The sequence below is a fragment of the Hippocampus guttulatus genome, chromosome 7 (assembly GCF_054856545.1).
Source record: "Hippocampus guttulatus isolate MCC_2025c chromosome 7, RoL_Hgut_1.0, whole genome shotgun sequence".
In the NCBI taxonomy this organism is placed as follows: domain Eukaryota; kingdom Metazoa; phylum Chordata; class Actinopteri; order Syngnathiformes; family Syngnathidae; genus Hippocampus; species Hippocampus guttulatus.
The window spans coordinates 10,728,435-10,754,188 of record NC_141267.1 but is presented as its reverse complement, the minus strand read 5'-3'; the positions used below and the strand labels follow the sequence as shown (position 1 = coordinate 10,754,188).

Genomic DNA, 25,754 nt, shown 5'->3' with positions numbered 1-25,754 from the left:
CATTGCAGAGGTATTGGATTGGGACTTCAAAATCAAGTGACTTGGACTCAGACTCGGGTGCAAAAAAATGGAAAATAATTCACTTAAAATGTAAAATAATTGCAGAATTACATGGAAAATTTATATTTAATAATTCAATTCAATCGATTGATCATATTTCAGGACTTCATATAATTTGACATTTTTAATGTTTTCATAGCTGTTTGTTTTTCATGGCAATCGTCATTTATTTTTTTGGTATATAATTGAATTCCATATTTCGTGTGCCACATAGCATAATTGCTTCAGTCATATTTCAATGTTTTGGAAAAAACAAGAAAAAAAATACTGTGATCCCTCGTTTTTTTTTCCAAAGTACTGTACAGTATTCAGAAATAAATGCCGAATGACTCATAGGTTTTGTACATGACTGTACTTTTGATTGGTTCCCAGCGCGATGTTGACCAATTACAGCACAAGTGGATTTATCCCGTCAGCTGATTGGCTGCGCATCTTTGCAGCCCCACCCAGCACCTTTCTTGTGTCTCATCACGCTGTTGACTCTGAGCAGTGTTGTGTCACGCTGTTGACTCTCTGATTGTTCGCCTGCCTCTCTCTGACATACTCTTTTCTGTTGTGTTTGCTACGTGCACGGTGGAAGTGTAGAGGGAGAGAGAGAGAATAGGGGGCCAGGAGCTAGCTGGAGGCTAACGGTGGCTACACTGTCAGAGCGTAAAGTGAGAGGAACACAAGTCTCTTTGTCTCTCTCAGAAGGGAATGCTGATTAATGTTAATTACTGTATAAGATTTTATAATTGAAGATTTAAATAAATATGTGTACCCCTGTAGTCTTTGTTTCAAATATGTAAAATATAAACACTGTTTACATATTTTAAACATGTTGCTACCCACATACACAAAAATTCCTAGGGTTGGGGCAAGCCAACCCAACTTCACGGTTTTTACTTATCGCGGCAGGGTGCCGGTCCCCATTAACCACGATAAGTGAGGGAACACTACAATTTTTAGAACACTGGTATTATTTTTATTTGGTGCTATTCTTTTTGCTTGTTCACATATCTGGTTGGGTTTTTGTTACGGTATCAAAAAACCCCAATGTGTGTTTATTATCTATTTACTTGTCTTGGTCAGTGTTTATTCAAGGTATTGAGTGTTGTGGCACACACACTTCATCATACCCGCATTCAAACGAGGAAACAACTAATGCATGGCAGCGCGTTTGTAGAAAAGCCTGTCTTCCAGTTGATTTTATTTTCATTCACCTTTGTTTTACCTTTATTATTTTATGTTTAAATACGAATGTTTTAAATTATTTCAGCAACGTGGATTGTTTTCAAAAGGAGATGAGATTGCACACGTTGCTTTTATATTGTGGTTTTTATCAGGCGACAGCAAGGGCAGCTAAAATCGAGGTGAAGCGTCGGGGACCTCCGGCTTTGTCAAAAAGAAGTTAGCAGCGGCTTCGTTGGGTAGCACTGGTTTGCACCTCTTGATAGTTAAATTTAGCAAACCATAAAATAATACGTACGGAGCTACATTGTTGAACACCTATCCCGGGACAGAGGAGGGAATACAGGCTAACCATGATTACATCTGCCGGTAAGTTGTGAGAAGGACAATCTTTTTTTTTTTTTTGCTAGCCCAAAGTTTAGCTAGCTGCCATTGATATAGCTGAGTCACATAGATCACTGTCTGCTGTCAGTGAGCATTTAGCCTACAAAATCTCCCGAAAGTTTATATTGTCAGTCGATAGTTTAAACACATTTACGACCAAGAAGCAAGAATATTTACTTTAAAATGTCGAGCCACGTGTTGGAAATGCAGTATGGAGGGATTTCTCCTTAACGCTACCAATGCGGATCGTTAAGTAATAATATGACCTGTTTAAACTGGTACTATTACACTTAATGTCTATATAGGGAATAGTTACTAACCCTGAACTTTCACAGCATCAAACAGTTCCGTTCTATATCACTTCATTTAAAAAAAAACACTGAAAGAAACGTTTTCCAAGTACTGTACCTGGATGACCGTGGCAAATCAAATTCCATTACTTGATACAGTATTTGTTCGACTTTCAACACTGGGAGACCCAAGTAATGCATCGAAAACACTCATGACTGATGCCATTGACAGCAAACAAGTGAGACCAAAACAAACAAAAAATATGTACAGTGCCATTTGGCATAAAAACACAAAAGTGTGGAATTAAATATCCTGTATTTTTCCCCAGCTGGAATTATTTCCCTCCTTGATGAGGAGGAACCACAGCTCAAAGTAAGACACTTATCACAGCCCAACATTGAGCTACTCCCTTCAAATAAACAGCCCTGTTTAAGCCATTTCTTTGACTTCTGTTTGCAGGTTTTTGCACTGCAGAAGCTTGACTACCTTGTCAATGACTTCTGGGCTGAAATTTCAGGATCTGTTGACAAAATGTATGTATATAATTGAAATAACCCCCCACCACACTCAGACACTCATATACATTAGTTAGTACTGACCAATAGTATCATTTTGTAAAAAAAGAAAATTGTAATGTGAAATTGACCACATTTTGGCAGCAGGTTTCGGCCCGACGGTAGTGATGTGCCAATGAAGGGTATTCAAAATACTGTTTTGATAAAGATCCTCTTTCACAAGAACTTAATGAGCATGTTTATTATGTTTACTATTGGCCTCATATTACATGTAAAGCATTGTTAGTTATTTAATTGTTCCGGAAGAAGAAAAAAACTTACTAAATGTTGTGCATGATGTCATTGAGTGTAAACCAGTCTGCCTCTGCATGTTTCATGTTTCAGCCGCATCATGTTTCATCCTGTCTTTCCTCTCTGTGTTTTACACTTGCAGCGAAGTCTTGTACGAAGATGAGACATTCCGCAACAGAGAATTTGCCGCTCTGGTGGCCTCAAAGGTCTTCTATCATCTTGGAGCTTTTGAGGAATCTCTGAACTATGCACTTGGTGCTGGGGATCTCTTCAATGTCACTGATGACACTGAATATGTGGAAACCATCATTGGTGAGCGATCAAAGATTATCACTACAGCATCTCTTATTATGAAGATCTAATGATGATGGTGGTCTGCTGTCTCTACCAGAGCGAGGAAAGTGACACCCGTCATAATGTACTGTTTTCTCCTCCTAGCCAAATGCATCGACCATTACACCAAGTTGCGTGTGGAAAACGCTGAACTGCCAGAGGATGAAGAGAGGAAAAGTATCGACCCCCGCCTGGAAGGCATTGTCAACAAGATGTTCCTGCGGTGCCTCAACGACCACAAGTACAAGCAGGCTATCGGCATTGCCTTAGAAACTCGTCGCCTTGACATGTTTGAGAAGACCATCTTAGAATCGGTAATGCTCCCTCTTACCGCAGCTCATATGAGAGATATGATTTGTGTTAATGGCTGCTCAAAGAAGTGGTTGTTATGTAACATTTCCTCCTATGCAGAATGACGTCAGTGGGCTTCTTGCCTACAGTCTGAAGGTGTGCATGTCGCTCATGCAAAACAAGAAGTTCCGCAATGAGGTGCTGCGGGTTCTGGTCAAGCTCTATATGAACCTGGAGAAGCCTGATTTCATCAATGTCTGTCAGGTAACTCCAGATGTTGTCTTAAAAACACCATTACCTTTTTAGTGAATCTTCCAAAAGTCACTTCGTTCTACAATAGCATTCTGCTGCAACTCATTTTTCCCCCTTATTCCTATAGTGCCTGATATTCCTGGATGATCCCCAAGCTGTCAGTGACATCTTGGAAAAGTTGGTGAAGGAGGACAATCTGCTGATGGCCTACCAGATCTGCTTTGACCTCTATGAGAGCGCCAGCCAGCAGTTCCTCTCCTCTGTCATCCAAAACCTGCGAACGGTTGGAACACCAATCCCAGCAGTTCCTGGTTCCACCAATACAGGCACTGTGTCCACTACAGATAAAGACAGGTGAGCATAAAGTTGAAATGAAACTGTGTTTGAATAAATAGGAACAACTCTCCTATCCTATGCACTGTAGTAATTTTAAAAAAGCACCTTGTGCAGAGTAATAATTTTCTTTCCTCAGCGATGCAATGGAGACAGATGACAAAGCTGGCAGCTCCCCTGCAGGAAAGCCAGCAGAGACGGTAAATGAATTTGCAGCGATTGTTATGTGTCTCTGTAGGGGGGAAAAAAACCTCAAGTTTAAGCTCTCATAACATTCATAGAAGGAAGAGCCAAAAGACCAGAACGCCAAGATGATCAAAATCCTCAGCGGGGAGATGGCCATTGAGTTGCACCTGCAGTTCCTAATTCGAAACAACAACACTGATCTTATGATCCTCAAAAACACAAAGGTAATGTGTGAAGTTCAGAGCTCTGTAAAAAGAGACCAATGACGAAGTACATGGGGGAAAAAAATTGCATAAACACATACTTTTGCCACTCGGATGTATACAATCGTATGAGCGCGTCATTGAACAAAATGAAATATGTATGTGTGGTGATGAAGTCCATGAACATATTTGGTGGTTATATAATCAGCAAAGGTAAATAAAATAATAATAATTTCTGTGAAAAATTTTGGAATGGCAGAGTGCCAAATTGTGCACAAATACTATAAATGTGAACTTTTGAATATCTCCACATTTTGTCTTTTCAGTGCCCTAAAGCACCTTGTGTGGACAAAAAGGCCAAATAGAAATTCCTGTTTATGTGTGTACTTGGTCATATTTTAGAAAGAGTTGTTTGACATTGCTGTGACTTTTTTGCATTCTTATTTCAAATTTCCCATCTTATTTCAGGATGCGGTCCGAAATTCAGTGTGCCACACAGCCACCGTCATTGCCAACTCTTTTATGCACACTGGCACCACAAGTGACCAGTTCCTCAGGTAAGCGCTTCATTGAAAATGTCACGGAAAAAAATATACAGGTATTCACAATTAATTACATTTCTAGCTTCTATTTTATTTTTTTGTTTACAGAGAAAACCTTGAATGGCTTGCCAGAGCCACTAACTGGGCAAAATTCACAGCAACAGCAAGTCTTGGTGTCATTCACAAGGTCCGTTAAAGTGACATTAATCAATAGAAACCATATTTTGCACAACGTAATCTTTGAAATAACTATCCAAAAATAATTGAGGTCGCTAGTTATGTTTGTTGTTAAAATCTTGTCATTTTTTTCTCATAGGGTCATGAAAAAGAGGCCCTTCAGTTAATGGCCACATACCTGCCAAAGGACACTTCCCCTGGCTCTGCCTACCAGGAGGGAGGAGGCCTGTACGCTCTGGGCCTCATCCATGCCAATCATGGCGGAGACATCATTGATTACCTGCTCGGTCAGCTCAAAAACGCCAGCAACGATGTAAGTTGGCCTCTAAATGCTTGAACATACAAATCCTGACATGCAACTCGTGCTTGAGGTGATATGCTTCCTACCTGACAGTGTGCCTCATTTTTTATTTTTTATTTTTTTTGTTCGAAAAGATTGTTCGTCATGGAGGTGGTCTCGGTCTCGGTCTGGCAGCTTTGGGAACCGCTAGACAGGATGTGTATGACCTCCTCAAGTCCAATTTGTATCAGGATGATGCTGTCACTGGTGTGTTGAACCGATACAAGTTGTCATGTTCTAAAAAAAAAACTGTGACCGCCTTCATTGATTTTTCTGACTTATGATCTGATGACAATTAGCTTCCACATTGTTTGTATTTATTCAGAACAATGTCTTGCAATGATTCAGCATGATATTAATTCATCTGATATGATTTACTGTACAGTTCTACCGAAACATATTCTGGATGTCAAGAGTTACTGATCATGCGAGTCCTTCTAGGTGAGGCTGCCGGCCTGGCCCTGGGTCTAGTCATGCTGGGCTCTAAGTCTGCTCAGGCCATTGAGGACATGGTGGGCTATGCGCAGGAGACCCAACACGAGAAAATTTTGCGTGGCCTGGCGGTGGGAATCGCTCTGGTCATGTATGGACGCATGGAGGAGGCCGATGCCCTCATTGAGTCTCTCTGCAGAGATAAGGTAAACCTCACAAGGGGGTACTTGTTGAAACTCTCGTAATTATCCACAGAAAAGGAAATGTAGCGTTTATTGAGTGTTTGTACGAGCATCAAATTGTAGCTGCAAATTCAGACACCTATTCTCAGAACACTGCTTTCATTTTGACTTTTAGGACCCCATTTTGCGGAGGTCTGGTATGTACACTGTAGGCATGGCCTACTGCGGCTCTGGGAACAACAAGGCCATCCGACGCCTGCTACATGTCGCTGTAAGTGTTTAGTGGTTGGTCCACTTCACAAAGATATTCTAATATAAATGTTGCAACTTGCAGCTTAAACCCATCACGAGTGGCATGCAGATAAAGCCAATGCAGTGCTGCAAATCTGTCCCCTAGATGGCACCATCTGCATGCTAGTATCAATAGGAGGCCCCTCATATTAGCTTTGAAGAAAGTGTAGACCTAAGGATTATTTGCAGGGTTTGAAGAGGTGCTATATTGGCATTGATGAAATGACTGCTTCCTTCATTTTAAGGTGAGTGACGTAAATGATGATGTCAGGAGGGCAGCTGTCGAGTCCATTGGTTTCATCTTGTTCAGGTAAGGACCAGATGGAATCTATTATAATGGTACTGGCTTTATAATTCAGTCACAAGTGGTCATTCTCTTTGCATTACATGGATTATAGTTGTTTTTTTTGATCCCACAATTTTGTCATTGATATTTGTCCCTAATCTGGAGAAAAATATTTACAGTGGAATCCCCTCTATTCGTGGGGGATAGCGACCGGGTGAAAAGCCACTTGAAGATGCCACCCATTGAAATGCATTGCAAAGACAGAAAATAGTGTTCTTGTTGTTTTTATTAAACCCCCAATGGTGATGAAAATTCAAATCAATAATTTTCCACAAAAAATTGAGGGAAAATTGGGGAAGTGAGCCCCAAAAAATATTTTAAAATATTAAAATCTCCAAGCATGCATGCATCCACAATAAAGTTATTTTGATTACAAAAGACTTCTGAACTCTCGCATACCCAATTTGTTTGGTCAGCACTTATTTCAGCACTAATTTTCTCATAAATAGCCTACAGCTTGTCTTCCAGTTACTCGTCAAATGTGTTATGTGATTTAGTATCGAGTAACCAACTAGTGTATTGCAGACTTTTTTTTAACTTTAAAGTTAAAAGATTTGACAATTTATTGTCTGTCTCCAGAACAGCGTATTCAGCTGAAACCACTCAAGAAAAAAGGTTACAAAAAATGCTGCGCCTATAATGTACTAGTGGAAGAATTATTCCATTCAACCTCCAAGATAGTGTGTTTCGGACCAGCAACCAGATCTGATCAGTGGGAGACAAGCAGCCTATGGATGCATTCCTGCTCTTTTTCGCTTTGCTCTTGGGATACATACATCAATTCACTCAGGCCAAAATGTTCAAGAAATCATAAGAGAAGTGTGATCCTTTCTACTGAAACACTTACATGCCAAGATGAACACAGCATAATCTCAGGGGTTTATTTGATTTTTTCTAAAATCCCCAGAGTAGAAAATGTTTGATATATTCATGAACTTAATGCAATATGTATACTGTACATACATAATTGGTAGCTTTTACCATCTATACAATCAAATGTCATCTCTTCAGACAGATCTTTGTAATCCAAATGTAAAGTTAATTTTTAGTTCATGGATCTCATTCTTTAACAAGTCTGTTTCTCCTTTTAATTGAATTTTCCCAAAACAATGTTTAGTTTGGAGGCCGATGTGTGTATTGGAATATTGTTGACAGTTTTGCTTGTGTTGCTTTTGGAAGGCTGAAGACAATGTATGTCTGAGTTGGTTAGTTTGGACAAGTCCTGTAAACATGGCAGGTGTCTATCCCCATATAGGCACAGTCAGAACCAGAAAAGACCAAGCCATATTTACAGCAACACAGAAGATGACATGTAAAGAGTTTATTTAACAGTCACAGAAAATGAATGTTTCTGAGGGAACACACAACTCATTTTGGCAACGCATTTTTTTCAGCATGTTAAGTTTCTTAGTGATGCATAACTTACATTTAAAGAGTCATTTTGTACAAAAAAAAAATACTGGATCATGTCAATACAGTTTAGGCAGTACAAAATGCATGATTTCTAGAGATGTAGACGAGAAAGGAAGTAGCTACATATGGTCTGAGAAGGTTTATAGTCCAAATTAAGTGCATTTTCTATCAGTCCACTTGACAGAATGTAAACATTACAAGGAGTTGATTGGATTTCACCTTTGAAAACGTTATCTGTTTATGTCAAATGTTTCTTGACCTTGCAGTTTGAAAGACTTGTCAATTTGGTCTTGATTGTCAGGGAGTGAATGATCTGTGGATAACACCAGATGCAGAATTTGACATTAGATGCTAGCTGTTTGAGTTTCTGAAAGCTAACAATGTCATGTTTTCCTATATTTCGAGTGACAGTGGAAGAACAAAATGCATGATTTTGCTTTTGGTTTTTTTTGGGGGGGGGGGGGGGGGTTGTGTCCTGTAACATTGTACAATTGTGGGGTCAACCCCCATAGCCAGGTCTTATATCAAGGAAAGTACATTACAAAATCCCAGTCCAACACAGTCCAACAGCTTTTGAAGTTGGTGGTGGTGCAAACATCCTGTTTTGAATTTGAAAAACTAGGTTTTTCAGTAAGATCCCAGCCATGTCCTGATGCTCTCAGATCGATTGGATTGTTGTAGCTTCATAGGCGGCTCACGTGTTCTTCCTGCTTGGCATCGTAGCTGTCCACAAAGTGCATTGTGTCTAACATGACACCGCTACATGAATGGGCAGATGACCGGCATCTCGGTGGACTTTGGGGGCCCACTGCCCCAATGCCGTTCCTCATGCCCCTCTTCATGAACAGTTTGGAGTTTTCGGCCATGGAAGATCTGAATGAAATTCTCGTAAGAGTCCGAGCGATGTTTGAGGTCTTTAGATTTCTGTCCGGCTGATGACGTGCGCAGGTCCTATAATTACAGGTGATGTAGCATGTGAAAGCCTCCCTAAACGTCTTGTTGAAGAGTGTGTAAACGAGTGGGTTGATACCCGATGATATGTAGCCCACCCACACAAAGATCTCCATCAGCCGGGAGATGATGTTGATATCACAGCTGGTACACAGCACAGAGGTGACATTAGTGATGAAGAAGGGACACCACATGACCACAAAGAGGAGGAAGACGATGCCCAGCACCTTTGAGGCACGCTGCTCGTTGCTTAGAGTCTGCATTGACTTCTTTCCCATGGTGGACATTCTGCGGAAGGGAATTTCACCGATAGGAGCAAGCTTTGCCGTGCCTACATTGGGGTTTTCTTGCATCTTGGAAAGCCTGTCCAGCACATGAAACTGGTCAACTTGATTTGCGGTCCCAGCATGGTCCCTTTGGAATACTGTGGACACCGCTGGGTAGCTGAAGCGCTGAATCACTTTTGACCTGAGTAAATCGACCTTTTTGCGCAGCACATGGACAGTAAGAAAGTAGATGACCATCATTATGATCAGCGGAACAAAGAATGCTGCCATGGAGCCAAACATGATGAATTCCCGGAAGGTGTCCGTTTTAAGCTGGCATGTGTGGTTACTGTTGAAGGTGATGTTGTTTCTGGGTTGGTAGTTCTGGAGCCCCTTGATTGGAATAGGGATCGCTATACCTGGAGAGAAGAATAAGAAAAATCTATATGAGTCTTAAGGGGAAATCTTGCTAGTTTATTTTAATGCTTCAAGTACAAAAATAATTTTTTAAATCCCATTTTGTAAATGAAATTCCATGGTATAAAATTACTGTTTTCTGTATTAGATGGATGGATATGGCAGTGGTCACAGACTCTGCTTTAAAACTGGAATCATTGACCCCAATTGAGACATTGATGGTAACATCTCGGTTGTTTGATTTGATTTATTTTATTTTGGTTTTGCTGTTCTGGTGTTGCCGAACCCACACTGTGTCCCTCCCAATGCTGCAGAGTATAACTGTTTATATTGCTTTTGCTTTTATTCCATCCGGCCTGTGTTTATGAGCTTATAAACCAGGTCTGCCATGGATCTTGCGTCAAGAAATGTATTTCAAAACCTTGCTCGTGTTTGAAATTTGTGGTTGTAGAGATGGCTACAGAGATGAGTGAAATGGATGGGAAAGTGAAAGATGTGAAGAGAAATGCTTACAAATTGATATAAGCCACACCAGTGCTATCTTGACCATGGCCTTGGCTCTGGATTTGTACTGGCTGTGCTGTATTGGCTTCTTGATGGCAATGTAGCGATCCAGTGAGATGGCACACAGGTGCATGATGGATGCAGTTGAAAACAGCACATCCAGGAAGAGCCAAATAGGGCAGATGAAGTCAGGAAGGGGCCAACCAGAATCTAAAGAAATGGTAGAAAATAGCAATTCACAACTGACATTTATGTTCCCTGAGCAGTGGATCTGCTATATTTTGGGTTTCTAATGGTGAATTGTTCTGGTCTTGTAGTGGGAGCTGTATCATCCAGTCAGGGATTAGAAATGGCACTCGATTAGAAGTTCTCTTTGTTTATATATGTGAGGTATGACTGCTGGAAAGAGGAGCGGTCTCAGGCTGTTGATGTCGCTTAAAGTTCTTGATCTTGATGTTCTGGAGACTTACTGTAATGTTTATTTCCACCTCCAGGCATTCATTTGGCACTTTAACTTTTGTTCCAGCACTGTTTTACTTTTTGAGAGGGACCCGTGGATAATTTTTATTGTGGTTTTGATCTTGGTGTCCCGATAGGAACCTTATTTCATAGAAATATGGCGTTTGTTCTCAAAGTTCTCCTTCTACCCAAGTCAAGACTCATGACCACACGTAATGACTTCTGAATGATTTCCTTTTAATAAGTCAATATATTGAGTAAACATCAGGCCCAAAACTAATCCAAGTGTCAGCTTCCTATTTCTTCATACAATTTACATGTTATCATTTTTTTAAAATTATGTTTATAAATACATCTCTTGGATTTTGGTCGCAGGGTTTGTTTCACATGTTTTTTTGAAACCATTTTTATCAGTTCGGACTCCACATGTTTAACTTACTGTAGAGGACAGTGACCAGGGCAATTGGCATCACCAGGAGTCCCACCAATAAATCGGCCACAGCAAGTGACATGAGGAAGTAGTTGGTGGCATTCTGCAGCTTCTTCTCAAGTGACACAGCGAGGATGACCAAGATGTTTCCACCAATGGTGGGAACGATGACCATAACAAAAAGCAGAGCAGCCCACTTTAACGGAACCCCAGAGGTTTCTGATAGCGAGCTGTCAGCCTCCAGCGGAGCCACATCTGACTGGGACATTGTGCTGTGAAGGTTCCAGCGGGCCTTGTTTTGGGTCTCGGCTCTGATCTCTGTGGTTTTGCAGGCTCGGTCAGCATTGTCACTAGTAGCCGCTGAGAGGCGCAGGCAGGTAGGCTAAAAAGCTCAGGGGCAGTGCGCTGGATGCCCCATACCTTAAGGAAATATACAACTGTTAAAAAAAAAGAAAAATACAGACAACCTCTGGATGATCGTGGAAATGTCTCCCATATTGTTAATCCATAGACATGAAGTATTTCCACAGGGAGACACCAGCTGGAGTCCTCATGTTCCTTCGTTTTCCCTGACAGGTTATCCACTATCCATTGTTTCCACCTGTAATGACAAACAAATCCATCAGCGGAACAGCAATAATGATATGACAGTTGACAACAGAAGATGCTTGTAAAAAGTGAGGAATATTGTTTTGAATTTGTGAAAATGGCTTTTTCTTAACAACTCAAATGCTGAAGGAATGTGCCTCAAATGTCTCTGAGAATGAGTGTTAGTACACAAAATGTGAAAACTTTTTCTAGAATTTGTATGAGTGTCTTTCAACACAATTTAGAGTTAATCAAAGTGCATCTAGTAAAGAGTGATCGATTCAACCTTTATTGAACCAGGGCACGGCACACCACCAAACAAAAATGTCATCAGAAGAGGATACATTTTTCAATTTCATACTTTTTGCCATCGAATAGAAGATCATTTATTTGTTCTTTCTGTCATTATAAGTTCCTGGCATAGATGGATGGATAAAAATACTGTACATTATTTGTTCTTAATAAATAATTTTCTCACCAATTCAGTGAAAATTGACAAGTTCCCACGGCACACCGCTCGAGCTCTCGCGACAGACTAATGTCCCCGGCCGGACTCGCTGTTTGGGAATCACCGCTTTAACACACTAAAATGTTCTGTATAACTTTGCAAAGGTTTCTTACCTCTCCTGAATGAGTTGCTCAGAGATGTTTCATCTCTTGAAGTTCTCTTCCAAAAAGACCACCATTATATTAGTAGCCCTCCCATGTAGGACCATGAGACAATTCTCTCCCTGTCCATGATGAGTGATTGGTTTTATGTCCAAAATGTCCGGCTATGCATCACCTCCCATGGTCACAACTTTAGAACTTTCAGATGATGTGGCTTCTGCCTTTCTCTTTCCTTCTGGCTCTCCAGCCTCGAAAGAGCTTGTCATTGCTCCTTCTTTCACCCCCCCCCCCCTCACTGTCTCCCCTCTCCTCTCCTCTCCTCCCCTCCCTTCCCTCAGTCTTCGTGAGTCACGCTGTGTGCATAATGCATGAATGTCTTCATGGCAGCCGCGTACCAGTGGTTCCTGGGGGTCTTTTTTTTCTTCTTCTTCAACCCAGTGTTTAGTTCTGTCATTTTCTCGTCTTACCTCCATTACACTTTACACTAACAAGAGTATGGGCTGAAGTAGTAATGCAGTTCTACATTTTACCTCCATTTGTCCACTTTTTAAAATTCCATTTTCCCTCTTTTGATCTTTTGAAATGACTCCACTGAAGTCTTGGCAGTTGCAGTCAACTTTAAAAGCAGATGCGAGGTATTTAAATATGTAAAAGACTTCACAGATGGTGAATGACTCTTTTCCGCCTGTGAAAATGTGAAAAATGTTGCCAGTAAATCCGTGTTCCCTTATGTCCTTAAAGGGTAGTCTCGCCTCTATCCGCTTTAGTCAAACTATTGTTCTTATACATGCAGAGCTTGCCTGTAAAAGTCATACTATATCATGTCTTGTTTATTACAACACTGACCAGGTATGTTCAGTCTCTTTGAATGATCATGTGTCGCAGTCAGGAAGCATGTTAAATGATCTTATCTTTCAAGTATTGCCACAAATACATCGATAATCTGTTTTCCTGTCACATTGGTTTACTGCTTGCCACTCCTTGCAAAGGCCTTGGATATGTAGACTGGAGGGGCAAATAAACCACAGCTGTATCAGCTGCTGCCACTCCTCTTTTGATACTTTTGAAGCATGCACACCAAGATTTAGTACTTAATTAAACAGCCCAACGATACAGTCAGAGGATGTCACAGGTGCTATTGTAGGATGTCACCTGACTGCCAGAATCGAAGACTGGTACTTTATACCTCGAACTTAAATCAAAAGTCCTTTTATCTCTGAATTAAATCAGAAGTACATCTTGATCTGACATTGTGTGTTTGAACTCTTCTTTTGAGTGCAAAACAAGTTGCTAGCATGTGCAGGTAAAAAAAGTATTTTTCTTAATGCAGAACTTGATACACACAGCAACCTAATGACAATAAAATACAACCTCTGAATTGGCTTAAGGATCAATGAAATATTGACCTAAATCATCTTTGGTTTCTCCTGTTGCTTTCCACAACATGCAGTTGGGCAGTCCTGTTAAAAGTGTCTGTTGTAGAAATATACCATTTTAGTTCTTACATACAAGTGTAACAGCATTTGCAAATCACATCCCAGCGTGTCGTTCTTAACACCAAACACACTATTTCATTTTTTTCCCCGTCATAGTTGTATACAGAAACAAATTCCTTCTTTTTGAAAGATGGCTCGAACAGACATTCCCTAACACAGCTAGATCTACAGTCTGGCTGTGAAGGTTGTGTTCATGTGACTCATTTGTTCAATTCCTAAAACAGATTCTTGGAACAAATCCTCTTGGCAGACCTTCTGGACTAAAAAAAACCCTAACATATATTTTGATCAATATATGTAATGGTACTTTTAAATGTATCCAACCCATCTTGTGACTTTTTGTGACTCCAATAGCAGCATTATTTAGTTTTTGATTCTGTGTGCTCATAGTATCAGCCTTTTTTCACTTCTCTTCAGAACTCCTGAGCAATGCCCCAGTGTCGTGTCACTTTTGTCAGAGAGCTACAACCCTCACGTTCGCTGTGGTGCTGCCATGGCTTTGGGCATCTGCTGTGCCGGAACAGGCAACAAGGTGAGCTACCTCGTTGAAATGAAAAAGTTCCACATGAACACTCTAGGTTAAATGAATGATCTGCAAATATACTGAAAGTATGACATCAAATGTGAAATACCAATCTCCCTCCACTCTTATAAACAACAGACAATGTTGAATGAGTTGTCCAATTAGAAGAGGGTCTTTCGTTCACAATAACCTGATTAAAATCAACCAATGTAAATGATTCCTTCAGTAGTTTTCATTTCAAGTTTTAAAAGCACCAGCTCGAAAAGGAATGGCAGAGTGTGTATACACTGCTGCCCCAGCTTATTAGGCCCTTTATTGGGAGAGTGATGGTGTTGTGGAGAGAGAAGTAGGTCACCTATTTAAGGAATCAATTATTTTGTTGTAATTTATACAACTTCTCCTTGGGAAATTGTTGCTGCAACGTGCTAGCTTTTGTCCACAATGAAAGGAGGGTTCTTGTTGATTGTATTGTACAGGAGAAATGTATTAATTATGGGAGCATGTTTATTTTATATATTATATGTACTCTTTTATGACCACATGAATTTTTCCAAAGTGATTTACATTTCACAGACCCCCACCATCCCCCTTCCGTCAATGCAAGGCAAGGCAGCTTAATTGAAATAGCACAATGCACCTCGGTGTGCTTCACACAAGCAGACATAACACCGCCAAGCGTTTACAAATACACCAGTTAACGACTTTCAGAAGCAAAGCAGAGAAAACAAAAGTATCTTACAAAAAGAACATACATTGATAACAATTAAACACATGAATAAAAAAAACTTAAAAGCATTTGAAAGTAAAGACTTGAGAGTAGGTTTATAAATTAACCATAAGAAAAAAAAATATTTAAAAATCTAGAAGATCTTCATCACATCAATGTGGATTTAAAAGCATTTACACTAGGAGCCGGCTTGACTTCTTGGCATCTTATTCAGTTTGTGTGCAACATAACAACTAATGCAGCTTCACCATGTTCACTTTGAACTCTGGGCTCCACAAATTGACTAGTCTGCAGTAGAGGTAAGATCGGGCCGCGCCTTAAAATGTCAATCATTGCTTCGGGTTCGGGTCGGGTCGCTGACCTTTTATTTATCTATTTTTTTCGAGGCCGTCAATAGTTTTGGCCACGAGAGACCATGGTTCGCAAAAAAACAGAAGTCGCCTCATCACAACACGTACTGTACTAAACTCTTGCAATGACAATTCAAAGAACTCCTTCCTGTCTCTGTCTATGATCCACCCATCATTATTCTTTTTTGTCTCTCTGCTTCTCTCTCTTATAGTGCCGCGCTAGATTCTTAAAGACGTACGGATGCGGTGGTTTACGGCCCAATTTTCAACCCGTCAAAATGACGGACGGCCTTAAATTTTCCCCGTCCACTCTTAAAAGAAAATCCGTCAATGATAGAAAATTGCCGGTTAATGTAACCTCTTCAGAAACAGAAATATAAAAGATGTAAATTTTTATACAGTCTTGTTTAACTTCCAAAAGACAAGCTTTGTTATCAGAAATCACCCCTCCTCCTCCCGAGTCCTCACAAATAAAATATGAAATGTCGGGTTTGCTTCGGGCTCGGGCCTGCAAATCAAGCTAAGTGATCGGGCTCGGGCCGGGTCGGGCTTAAATACCCTGGGGCCGGTTCGGGTCGGGCTTAAATACCCTGGGGCCGGTTCGGGTCGGCCTCGATTTTTTTAGGACCGATCTTAGCTCTAGTCTGCAGACCTCACAGCCCTGCTGGGTTTTTATCAGCAATTCTATAATGTTTTCAGGATCCAAACGATTCAGTGTTTTAAAGGCCAGGAGCAGGATTTTAAAATCTAATTTCCAGCTGATTGTGAGCCAGTGTAAAGCTTTCAGGACTCGAGTAATGTTGTCTGACCTCTTTGTTCGGGTCAGAACCTGAGCTGCTTTCTGAATGTACGCAGCTGTTTGATGCTCTTTTGAGGGAATCCAGTAAGATGACTGTTGCAATAATCGAGTCTACTGGAGATAAAAGCACGGATAAGTTTCAACTGGTCTGCTTGGAGCATGCAACAAGTCAGTCAGGATATATTTTTCAGCTGTTAAAAAATCAACACTCCAAGGTTTCGGACTTGGTCTTTAGTCTCTAATGACAGCAACTCCAGGTGATTATATATTATATATAATAGCAAATCTTTTTTCTTTATTTCCAAAAACCATTACTTCAGTTTTTATTTTTCTTTAGCTGAAGGAAATTTTGGTTCATCCACTTGTTAATTTGCTCTAGACAATTACACAGTACCTTAAGTGAATTTGATTTTATTCGGGGACATTGATAAATAGAGCTGTGTGTCCTCAGTCTAGTCATGATAGCCCCACGCAGGGTTAACATATACAGACAGAATAAATGGGGTGCAAGGACTGACCCTTGAGAAACCCCTTGCATGTCAGAGCCATTTGATCAGATTTCAAACTTCCACTGGCCACAGAGGAACTCCTTTCCTCCAAGTAGGACCTGAACCATTTGAGGACTGTTCCATTTAATCCCACCCAAGTTTCCAACCAGTTCAAACAGTATGTCACGATTGATTGTATTAAATTCTTCACTGAGATCCAGTAAGACGAGCATCGACACATTCCCTACGTCAGTGTTCAGTCTTATGTAACTTAGTCCTTTAATAAGAACTGTTTCCGTATTGTGATGAGGTTGAAAACCTGTGGTCAGTTGATGTTGGCTTTGCCTTCGAACTTGTCACGACTCGGGAGACATGTTGTGAACCTCCTCTCCCGCATTGACTGAACAGGGTGGTCTCCCCAACCCTACCCCCCCCCCACCCCAAACTTGTCCGTAAACGTTACAGATGTTAACGCTCAGTTAGATGCAGAGTGAGAACTGGAAAAATCATCTCTCTGACTTAATAGGAGCAAATTGTAGAAGGCGGTCCTTGTTTTAACTGTAATACAGTTGTCCTGGGCAACCAGATATGGATGCCACTAATCTCATTAATTAGTATGGTCTTGTTTCCTCTGTTAATAATGTTTGTCCTGAACACATGTTCCCCCTGTTGCACCAATGTTGCAGTTACAAATGGCAACTAGATCATGTGCCTATTTGTGCCCCTACCCACCTTGTAAGCAGCCTATAAGCTAGTAAAAACTCTTGATTCTGGCTCAAGTTTTTTATTGTGACGGTTGTTTGTGCAGGAGGCCATCAATCTGTTGGAGCCTATGACCAATGACCCAGTGAACTACGTGAGACAGGGTGCTCTCATTGCCTCTGCACTCATCATGATCCAGCAAACGGAAGTTACCTGTCCCAAGGTTTGTCTCTCTGATTTTCTCTTAACAGATATCCTCGACAGCAACTCATGTTCATGAAAAAAATGTCACAGCCGTAGGTTTTTTTTTGTTTGGGGGGGAGATCAAAGGGGGAAATAAGTTTGAAAGCTGAAGGCATCAGCTTTAGGAAGTGGTGAAGAAACGTGTCGTGGCACTCCTGGAAAATAACTTGTCCTAGCATAACTTCACACACTTGCCCTGGGATCACCTGATATATTGTCACAGACAGTTAAGAAATGCCAGACACCTTTTCAGACTGTACCACCATTTTTTTTTTCCAAAGCTGAAGTCCCATGCCGAATTGTGCATGAGCCATTTTTTCCCAAACATTGGAATTTTTGGGCACTATGACATCCATGACTGTTTATCGACTTTTAATCTTACTGCTTGTCTGTAGTGGCAGACAACAGCCTTATTTCTGTTCATTTATATCCTCCAAAATAACTTGCACTTGACATGACATGTTGTTTTGCAACCATGTTTCTCCCTTGATCTGGCGAATGAAATGAAGCACTGTTGCTTTCATTATTCAAGCAGGTGCCTATCACTTGGATATGAATACATTTTCTCCTTTTGTCTCCAGGTGAATCAATTCCGACAGCTTTACGCAAAGGTCATCAACGACAAGCACGATGATGTTATGGCCAAATTCGGTGCCATCCTGGCCCAGGGAATCCTCGATGCAGGTGAGTGTGTACCATATCTTATGTTGAACATTTTTTAAGACGCACAGTTGGCCGAGCAATGTTGAACTCCCAAAATGTTGGATTTTTGGTTTCAATCGAAGTGCTTTGAAGAAAAAAAAAGTGCCTCAGAGGTCATCAACAAAGTCACATTAGGCATGAGTAAATCCTGCGAGACGTTACAATTTTATAATGGAACCGTAAAATTTTCTATACAGTCAATAAAGTTCAAGTTGTGTGATGCTGGAATAAATCACTTGTCAGCTGTTGGATTTTTAGAAAAGGCCGATGCCGTTATAAAAATCAGGTTCTTATCATGAACCTAGATGATAGTCGGTCTATCACTGTTTTAAAAGAAGCGAAATTGCAAATCCATAAACAGAATGTAACTACTGCATGCCAGGTTGTAGCCACATTCTGTTCCACTCCTCTCCTGTGGAGTGTATGGCCTTTTCAGTGGAATTGACATTGATTCACACTTTGTGTCGCAGTGTAGGAGATCAACTTGGCAGACGATAAGAAAGCCTGTTTTCATCCCTCACTGCATGTGAACACTGTAAAACAAGCGCCGCTAACGTCAGTCGGTGGTTTTGTACGTGCGCCTCCTAATTGGAGTTCCTTCAGGCAACCAGAGTAAGCCTCCACGCCTGACCACCCGTGCACCGTGACTCTGGAACAGATCACATTAAGGTTCATTAGCAGCCGGCGTTTAGCGCGGCTCTGCTACGCTCTCCGCCATATGGCCCGTTGGTGTCCCGCTGCTAATCGTGTTTGTCTGATCGTCTCTGCCGTTTGTGGACTCAAACGCACCAAATGGCTTCACATGTGTGAGGTCCTAGCTCTGCACTCACACCGACACAGAACACACCAATTTTCTCATGTAAACACAAAGCCTTCGAAAGAAGCCATGTTTTTACATAGTAAACGCTGCGGTGGGCACTCGTGAGCATTTTCACATTTATCAACCGTCTGCCTACGTCTCTCAGCCCACCGGGTTGCTTTTAGTCGTTGACAATGGCTGACAACCAAGTCATCGATCAAATGAAGCGCATTAAGCGCAGTCATCAGCGCACCATGATGACCTCACGGGACGTCCTGACGATCCCTTACCGCTGGGATCACTTTTCACATTGTAGAGGTGCTTCCAACTCCTTTTAACTTGCAGGGGTTAGGCGTGCTTTTAGGACACTTGGCATTGCGGCGCCGAAAATTCAAACACATCTAGGCAGGAAAAGCACCCCTCCTCTTTCATACAGACACCTTTGATGTATATTTTGTTGTGGACTTTTTCTTGGAGCTTTTGAGGTGCCGTGGTTATTGTATTTAATTTGAAAGGCGGAGGTGATTAGCTCTCAGTTTAATTACCACACACGTCATTACCAAGGAAATGTCGCTCCCTATTTAGTGTTCACTGCTTCCCCGTTATATCTCACTTGTACATCTATACTCTCTCCGTTGCCCTTCGCCAATAGAAAGTAACCATCCATTTGCACTTTCACCCTTGAACATCATGTATTTTGATACTGTCACGGGAATGTTGGTTTTTGATTAAACTGGAACCTCAAAGGTCCACCGCAATCAGTTCAGGGATGCTGCTCCACCTCCCTCTTTGAATGGAGATAACATTTTCCCACAGGAAAGGATCAAAATAAGTTGACCTATGTTATTAGTAAATTAGACGTACCACGGCACTTGGAATAACCAACTGTCTGGGGAACTCATTGGTCAAGTGTTCTTAACCTGTTGCCACATTTTGAAGAGGCTTTTCAGGAGCATACTTGGCTCCATGTCAGAATTCAGTCAGTGGATTGGAAGAGTTTCAACCTTGGGTCAAGTCACTCTGCCAGGACTAAATGAGTTGATTGACCTCAAGTCAGTGTTACCTTGATTGTCTTGGCTGATTTAATTTGAAATGGTGTGACCCACGCCCTTGAACCATAATTTCTGTTCATCACGACAGGACCTGACAGATTCATCTTGGTTCCCTCCTATCCGTCCTTCCTGTCGCCGTCTTAACCTTTGAACGTTTTCAAATCCACCCTATTGTTTGCCTGTGACAGAAGAAGGGCGTTTGCACTCAACGTTTTTTACACTGTTGAGATATTTGTCTGTATAAGAAGTCACTCGTAAAGGTCATTTCCCTGTCTTAATTCGTGGCGAAGTTTCAACATTTTAGAAATCGGCCTTCTTCATCTGTCAACATCTTCAGCAATGAACACACGAACGCTCTCAAAATTGGCACCGATAACTTATTCAGAATTTTTCTGATCCGATAAGGAATTATTTTTGGACCGGCAAGCAGAAACAAACTTGTAAATGATTTCATGCAGGATGTCACAAACAATGCAGTCTTTGGGTTGATGCTTTTCCATGACAGTATGTGCCTGTGTTGTCTAAATGCCACAAAGTGATCAATAGATTCCCTGTGCCAAGTTTGAAAGTTGTTGGTCCACAGTCAGACTTCAATCACCAGTAGCAATAATGTATGGTCCCCCCCCCTCCATTTATCTTCTTCTGGCTGTCAAGAGTTCCTCTTCTCGGTCCGTGTTGTGTTGCCTTTCCATATTCCGATGATGTGAGAGGAGTCGGACATCGTCCAACTGTTATTTGCAAATGGTTGTGTTGTCACACTCGGTGTGGAAATGTGCCACCCTTGTGTTAACTGCTCGTCACCAGCACTCTGATTTTTAATTTTTGATTTTAATACCACTTTTATGATGTGCACCTCCACATCCACATACACAACCATCATCAAAACAGTTTTCGGGTGTCTTGCTCTGTCCAAATAAACAATTACAGCGCAGTTAACAATCACTTGTCACAATCTGGTTCAAATTATGGCACTTTGGGTATTTGAGGTCGATGATCCTGTCTCATGCTCATGCATAATATAGCTTCCCCCCCCCCCCCCCCCCCCCATGACAACCGGGGCAGAATTAGCTTGACTTTTGGACTCTGGAAGGAGTTTTCATCCCTTTGCCTCGGATGGAAAATGAATGGTACATGTTCAAAACCACCGCTGGCTAATTTAACCACATACCCACCGGCAATTTTCAATATTCCCACTTTAACTTTGTGGTGTGACAAAGTAGCAGTTATTATTATGTATCCAAGCGTTGTGCTGTCTGTGTTGCAGGTGGACGAAACGTGAGCATCTCACTTCAGTCCAGGACTGGTCACACACACATGCCGTCGGTCGTGGGCCTGCTCGTCTTCACCCAGTTCTGGTTCTGGTTCCCCCTCTCACACTTCCTGTCCTTGGCCTTCACACCCACTGCCATCATTGGCCTGAACAAGGACCTCAAGGTACTGACAAATCACAGAGCCTACTGATTCAGCGCCCACTGAATATTTGCGTAGTGTTTCAAATATGCTGTGTATTTTCTTTCCCTTTATTTATTTTTTTTTTTTTTAGCAGCCCCAGGTTGAATGCTGTTTACGCTATTGATTTTTTCAAGATTCACGAGTAACTCTGACCATGTTAAAGTCAAAATGTTAGCTGTGGAGAGTAGCACGAGCGTAGTCCCAACAGTCTTGAGAAGCTGTCAAGGTTAATAACCGCCCGCAGGCATCGGTCATCCCGCTGAGATGTTTCTCTCTGCCTCATGAATCAAAGCTGCAGGTCTGCTCTACGTCTAAACGCATACTTGACCTTAACAGTTAAACAACAATGCCATCATTAAAATCCACCACAGATGAGCATCTATCATGTTCTGACTTGCATGTATTTTTTCCCTGGAAAAGGAAAGCTCACACATTTATCAGCTACATACTTTATTTGTACATATTACCGATAATTTAAAAAAAAAAGTTCCACTTCTAACGAAATTCCTCTTCAATTGGTTCTGTTTCCTGTTTTATTTATCTATAATTTTTAGTTGTTCATCTTCGACTATTTCAACCATATGACAGATGTTTGAAATATTCCCAATATGATGGATCACGAACTAAAGGCTTGACCTGTGCTGTCTTTTTGACACGTTTGTTGATTCACGTTCTCATGATAAGTCAAAACAGTCTAAAATTTTAAATAACGTTATACATGAAATTTTTAAATAAACTTGACACAAATGCAATATATTGATGGGTTGGGGTAACCCTGGCCCTATATTTCTACATCTTCCCACACTTTGTTCACACACAACAATGTCATTTCTCTCAACTCTCATGACCTTTTGAAATAACCTGTGAAAAGTCGTGGAACATTTCGATTGCCATGAAGTGTCGCTTGTACATGTTCATGTACCGATAGATGACTGGCACGTGTCTGGGCATTCTCACGTAGAATACATTGATCTGTTGGCCACATTTTATTTGTCGTTGACGTCGTGGGAGGAAAAAAAAAGTCATTTGACACGCACATTAAAATGTGTTTAAGAAAATACAACATAAAAGTTAACACATGTGCAAAAGGAAGTGAATCTTTGGTGGAGAAATTCTTGGAGGCGAGCACATCGATGAGACATTTCTAGTAGTTGGCCACCTCTTAATCCTTCAAGTTTCTTGGCTGGGTTGGCTTGGAAACTGGAAGCCACATCTCCCAACACAGGTTTTCTTGTGGCCTGCGGGCTGCAACCTCCCCATTAGGCCATCTGATGGCTGTGTTGTACATTGAGGTGGCTCCTTCAGGAGGCAATTGGTTTATTGCGGCAGCCAATCTGGGGGAGCCAAAATCTTGTCTGAGTTATTGGAGATCAACTACTTAGTTCATTCAAAATGCACAACTTTTTAGGACTGTACTTTTGCATTGTGCGTTTTCGCAGCATTTTTTTTTCTGTCATAATGTTCTGTTGATCCATAATCAAAAACCAGTCGAATTGGAGATGCACAAATTTATCCACCAGGGAAATTCGCTGTTCATTGGTCAATTCTTTGCAAGTGAGCAAAGTTCAATATTCAGCAGGATTTCAAATAAAAATTCCCCCACTTGATCCTCTTCAGATGCCTAAGGTGCAGTATCGCTCCAACTGTAAACCTTCCACCTTCGCCTACCCGCCAGCTTTGGAAGTTCCCAAGGAGAAGGAGAAGGAAAAGGTGAGCAAAGACACACAGGTCGCTTCTTCCTTTAGCATGTTGTGTTACTGTCTTCTAATAATGTATATCTATGGCGCTTGTGCGCGCGCGCGTGTGCCTGGCAGGTCTCCACTGCTGTTCTCTCCATCACAGCCAAAGCAAAGAAGAAGGAGAAGGAAAAGAAAGAAAAGGAGGAGGAGAAAATGGAAGTAGTGAGTGCCATTTTATTTTATTTTTTTCCTAATTTAAAACGTTTAACACTTGTCAACTGTGTCCGAGTAGCTTTACATTATTTCCTTTTTAGTTGAGCACTTTTCAAAGCTAACATGTTTGGACGGGCTGCTAGCCAGATCGAGTGGACTGAGAGGCCATTGTTTGGTTCTCCGTGCCATGTTATGTCATATCTTATCTCAGCTCTGGTGCTCGGAATCAGTGTGGAATCTTCTGGCAACTGCCGCAGTCCTCTTGATTGATTATTGGCTTTAGGGAAAGGTGGGAGCCATCCAGTTGGTGTCACTGTACATGGACCTTTTTAAAACAGCTAACTGTACAATGAGATATCTGTCTGCAGTTTAATTTTGAACAAGTAGAACAGCCACATCTTAAAAAAAAAGTCCATCTTAATTAGTTAATAACCCCCTCCTTTATTCCGTTGTTTCGTTGAAAGACAACAATTATCTTCTATTACCTTTTACTGGCCAACAAATCAGCTGCTGAGACAAAGCAAGAAAAAAAGAGCTCAGGCTGAACACACACTGCTCGTGCGACAGGAGGTGCAGGAGGGTGAGAAGAAGGATGAAGAGAAGGAAAAGGAGAAGAAGAAAGAGGTGGAGCCCAACTTCCAACTGCTGGAGAACCCGGCCAGAGTGATGCCAGCCCAGCTCAAAGTCCTCAACATGCCCGACACGTGCCGCTATCAGCCCTTCAAGCAGGTAACACTCCGCACCCAGCCTGCACGCACGACCCATCCCAACAACTGCATTCCACTTGTACTTCCATAACGTCCGCACACGTGGACAAAATTGTTGGTAGCCCCAAGTCAATGAAAGACAAACGCACAGTGGTCACTGAAATAACTTGAAGATGACAAAATGATAAATAAACATGCTAGCATTTAACATGCTAGTCCATATTATTTTTTTTTCTAATCTAGTGGGACACCTTGCTTCTTCACGCCTCTGGTCCATATTTAGTGTGGTACACACCACATCACCAAACAGCACAGTGACTCCTTGCCGCTGTTTAAATAGTCTGAAGACGCCTGTGATCCTAATTGTGTTCGAATCATTTTCAGTATTTCTGTAGAAGTGCCATCATTTTGGTTCAGGCCTGTTTCATGAGTTTGTTTTTAAGACAATTCTGTTTCATTTATTCTTAGCTTTAGTTATTTCTGTGACCGCTGTGGATTCTTCTTTCATTATCAGAGCGGTAGCATCAATTTTGTGCGCGTGTGCTGGAATGCAAGGATGAGAATAGATGCAGCAGCAGCAGCAGAACATTAGGCCAATAAAAGAGCCTCTCAACTCAATGGTTCCTGCTGTAAACGCTTCCAACCAATCGGCACGCAACACCATCTAGCAAAGAGGAAGTAGTCTTGATTGGCCCGCTCTCCTTGTAAGGCTTTGTTTTGTCATTCACAGGAAGTGAACACTTTTATAGACCTGGCTGGACGTCTGCACCGTGTTGGCTGCACTGCAAGATTAAACATGTGCATCGGCTTTCATTCATGTTCCCTTCGCTGTATCACCAACAGTTCCACCAAGTGTATAACTCTGGGCTAAACATTTCCAAATTGGAGCAACATTTCCGAGAAATAAATCCATGATAAACTTTCTGAGCCGATATATTGCCAAAATCAAACCCTCATAGTCTACAAGAATGGCAAAATCGGTGTCAACATTCAGGGCAATACTGTATGAGTTTGATGCTTTTGGTCCGACATTGCTGGAGGATGACCAATAGCCAGCTGAAAGCCAGTTATTAATGACACCTTTGTTTGTTTGTTTAGCTGCACACAGGCGGCATCATCATCATGAAGGACACCAGCGAGGAAGAGGAGGAGCTGGTGGAGCCCGTCTCGGCTCACGGCCCCAAAATCGAGGAGGAGGAGCAAGAGCCTGAGCCCCCCGAGCCCTTCGAGTACATTGACGAGTAGATCAGGTACGAAACAAATTGACAGCTTTTTAATTCAGAAAGGGGAAAAAAAAATACTCACTTTGGATCTCTGCTGACCTGGACGCATGCATTTGTGTATGTATGTATGTGTGTGTGTGTTTGTGTCTTTAGGCCTCAAAAGAGATGCTGTCCTTCTGTCCCCCCCCCCCCCCCCCCCTCACTTTGTTCTTCCTGCCGCTCCCGTTGGTCAGGCAGGAGCCATTTTACTTATTCACCTTGTATTTTATTGTGTCTATACAATAAAAAGACGTATATACAAAGGAGGCTTTGAGTGAAAGTTTCTTTAACTTTATTTTCCCAG

At 41.5% G+C, this 25,754-nt stretch overlaps 2 protein-coding genes across 2 annotated transcripts; one reads left to right on the top strand and one right to left on the bottom strand.

The window, feature by feature from the left end:
• The first annotated feature begins 1,429 nt into the window (after positions 1 to 1,429).
• On the top strand, positions 1,430 to 25,716 carry psmd1 (proteasome 26S subunit, non-ATPase 1). The gene is made up of 25 exons (XM_086115523.1): positions 1,430 to 1,599; positions 2,234 to 2,277; positions 2,365 to 2,438; positions 2,854 to 3,023; positions 3,150 to 3,358; positions 3,456 to 3,599; positions 3,715 to 3,941; positions 4,060 to 4,120; positions 4,202 to 4,330; positions 4,778 to 4,866; positions 4,960 to 5,038; positions 5,168 to 5,341; positions 5,464 to 5,575; positions 5,810 to 6,006; positions 6,158 to 6,253; positions 6,519 to 6,583; positions 14,170 to 14,284; positions 17,448 to 17,564; positions 18,166 to 18,268; positions 21,402 to 21,571; positions 23,207 to 23,299; positions 23,404 to 23,490; positions 24,049 to 24,210; positions 25,287 to 25,438; positions 25,565 to 25,716. Exons 1-24 carry the CDS (start codon positions 1,584 to 1,586, stop codon positions 25,431 to 25,433), a joined length of 2,880 nt encoding a protein of 959 aa, XP_085971649.1. The 5' UTR covers positions 1,430 to 1,583; the 3' UTR covers positions 25,434 to 25,438; positions 25,565 to 25,716.
• On the bottom strand, positions 7,969 to 12,522 carry htr2b (5-hydroxytryptamine (serotonin) receptor 2B, G protein-coupled). The gene is made up of 4 exons (XM_086115524.1): positions 12,269 to 12,522; positions 11,069 to 11,660; positions 10,180 to 10,380; positions 7,969 to 9,668 (listed from the first exon to the last, which is right to left on the bottom strand). The coding sequence occupies exons 2-4, from the start codon at positions 11,325 to 11,327 to the stop codon at positions 8,716 to 8,718; spliced, it is 1,413 nt and encodes a 470-aa protein (XP_085971650.1). The 5' UTR covers positions 11,328 to 11,660; positions 12,269 to 12,522; the 3' UTR covers positions 7,969 to 8,715.
• Positions 25,717 to 25,754: the final 38 nt, after the last annotated feature.